The sequence below is a fragment of the Microtus ochrogaster genome, chromosome 18, assembly GCF_000317375.1.
Source record: "Microtus ochrogaster isolate Prairie Vole_2 chromosome 18, MicOch1.0, whole genome shotgun sequence".
Classification (NCBI taxonomy): domain Eukaryota; kingdom Metazoa; phylum Chordata; class Mammalia; order Rodentia; family Cricetidae; genus Microtus; species Microtus ochrogaster.
The window spans coordinates 33,454,934-33,457,915 of NC_022020.1; the positions used below are offsets into that span (position 1 = coordinate 33,454,934).

At 41.3% G+C, this 2,982-nt stretch overlaps 1 protein-coding gene across 2 annotated transcripts in view; it reads left to right on the forward strand.

Moving 5' to 3' along the window:
• Window positions 1-2,982, forward strand: part of Kcnn2 (potassium calcium-activated channel subfamily N member 2) — a 130,785-nt gene that overhangs the window by 99,695 nt on the left and 28,108 nt on the right. For both annotated transcript variants that reach the window (XM_005356064.3, XM_005356065.2), the window contains exon 5: window positions 2,149-2,290. In XM_005356064.3, coding sequence (XP_005356121.2) covers window positions 2,149-2,290 — 142 coding nt within the window. The remainder of the gene's footprint in view (window positions 1-2,148; window positions 2,291-2,982) is intronic.

Here is a 2,982-nt window from a genome sequence, read left to right on the forward strand (position 1 = left end):
CAAAACCTAGGGATGTTCTGAGCGGTAGTATCACCGTGTTGATGAGTCTAATATAGTATTTGGGTTTGAGTTGCTAGGAAAGAATTCAGGTGATTATTATAATCGTGTCTAATTTGGTCCTTAATTACCTCACTTTGACTATTCACTACTGAGCCTGTCTAAATGTCACATAAACATTAATATGAGAATTTTTTTCCATTCTGAGCTGTTTTCAGACAGCTTCATTTCATAATCAGAAAGGATAATTTATGGACTCCCAAGCTAAAAATCTTCAATGTTTAAAAGCATACTTGTTTCCAGTTAGGTTTTCCGCTATAGGTTTATGGTCTCTAACACAGTATAAGGAGCATAACACAGTGTTATCCATTAACAACGCAGTGGCATCAATCAGAGCGTCTGGCCCAGGGAGGAAGAAAGGGGAGATTTGTTGTACATTTAACATGCTTTGTAATCAAAGATAACAAACAGAAGAAGAGTGAGCTGGACGTTTTCAATGAATGCTTCAGGTTCCCCTTGGTGGCCATATACCACTCCGTACCTTGAGAACCAAATAAAAAGCACTAAAAAGAGAACAAGGTTGAGTTTTCCCCATAGGCAGTAAGAAAGGCATTTGCAGAGACCCCAGGGTAGTAGCAATTCTGAAACTCTTATTTGTAGTTAGTTGTTCTTCTAAAGGAAAAAAAAAAAAAAAACGACATGCAAGCCATTCAAAATGAAGATTTCACTCAGCATGTGTCTGAGACTAGAAAATGAAGCTGTCTAGGACACAGCCGTCGATATAAGGAGAGTTGCAAGTGTAATGATTTCAGTGTGTGATTGTCTAGGTTGTGAAATATTACATATTAAATGGGGAAGTCGCTGAGACTCTACTGAGTACAAAATAAATGTAATGTATCTATACATGGCCTTCCTCAGGAGATTAGAGGCATGTAGTCTTAAGTAAATCAAGCTTTGTCAAGGAAAAGTTTCCTCTCACAAATAAAATTTGAATGGGAAATGAGTCCCCCCCCCCTCATCCCTCCTGTGAAGCCCACATCAGTGGTAGAGTAATATGTGACCCCAAGGAATCATGGCAGGGAATATGCACTAACATACCCTGATGTGGGTATAAACCAAAGCTGATTTAATTATGTTTTGAAACAGAGACGTCTGTGGAAACTGCCTAGCTCATGTTACTGGTAAGCCCAGCACTAGCCGCATTCTGATACACTATGCTACAAAGGTAATCAGTGGAAGTAAACCCATTGGTCTCCATGGGATTCTAGGGATGCCTCCTGGGACATCCTGGGGATTAGCATCTATAGTTAGACAAAGTGGCCACTCCTTGGGCATGCTACAGTCAAGGTATCTATCTTATCTTCCTGTAAGTCAATACAGTAGTTGTCCTCACTCCTCCATGTGCTGGGGTTCTGATGACATCAGCCTATAACTTCTTAGCTTCGTACAAGTAGCAGGAAACATGACTTTGGCTTCTCTTTATTTAGAAGCAAACACAGCAAGAAATGAGAAGAGTGAAGGATTTGCAACTAGTGTCCAAGGGAAAGGACAGGTGGTTGTTAGTGGGAGGTGGGTACAAACAAGGAACCCTAACCCTGCTGGTGACCAGAGTTCAGGCTCAAGTGCTATAGAGAGCTAGAGGGCCTCAGCCTTGGCTACAGAGATGTGAATCACAGCATCGTCTTCCAAGGCTGATGATCAACATGGCCTAATTATCATATGGACGTGTGCTGAGCAGTGTGTACTTGCTTTAACCTAACTGTATTGAAGGGGACAAGGAGGACAACAATGGTAGCAAACATAGTCCCAGGACAGAAAACAGCATGGCTCTTCTATTACCCATGTAGTATGAGATTAGGACAGGGCATATTGTCAAAGGTAGGGCACATCAGCTGGGACTCACAAAGGCCTGAGACGCTCTACAAAGGTAAATGTATGGCCTCTGGCAGCAGTAAGAATGCAGGTTTCATCCTGTAAATTAGTCTTTTTCATAAATTGAGGCAACTTCTTGACTTTATATTTGTAATCCTTCAGGACATCTAAACAGAAGAGTTTATTGAAAATATACTGAAGTCATCAAATTAATTGAATTGTCCTTAGCCACTGTACTAGAGTCATTATAAAACTCTGGCTTTGTTTGCTATCTTTCAGGTACCATGATCAACAGGATGTTACCAGCAACTTCCTTGGAGCAATGTGGTTGATATCAATAACTTTTCTCTCCATTGGTTATGGTGACATGGTACCTAACACATACTGTGGGAAAGGAGTCTGCTTGCTTACTGGAATCATGGTAAGTGTCCCTCCCCTTCCATCTCTCTTATTTATTCTTTAGAAGAAACGCAAACCACCCAATATGTATGTATGGATGATGGTGAGTTACTTGTTTGCTCGTAAAAACAGTTTTGAAATAATTTGGGACCCTAAAGACCTCTATTGCAATATATAATAATATTTATTCTGTTATTGAATGTTGGCTGGGAGAGAAGCACGGGTCTGGGAAATGTGCAGAGAACGCAGCCAAACCAGGCACATGCTCTCCCTGCCCTGCTTCCTGGAGGTCTCCAGTAGAAACACCACATTTTGAAAATGATTGACAAATGATTACACTCAAGTTCATATAGAAAGAAGTAAATCTTGAGTTGTTTAGGAAACTGGGAAATAGGAATAGGGCCTCATCAGAGAAATAACCTATGGAGAATTGACCTAAGATGAAGTGAGACTTCTGGGTAAATGGCCAGGAATGGGGCACATTCTGTTTGAAAGCCACAAGCTAAGAGAGTACAGTTTGTTTAAGCAAGGTGAGTAGACAAGGGGGACATGGACGTTTGTGAGTTGGGGACAGGAAACCAGGGATTTCAGGACACTGCAGGAAGCTTTGATGTAATGGTTAAAAAAAAAAAAAGTAAAAAAAGCCGGGCGATGGTGGCGCACGCCTTTAATCCCAGCACTTGGGAGGCAGAGGCAGGCGGATCTCTGTGAGTT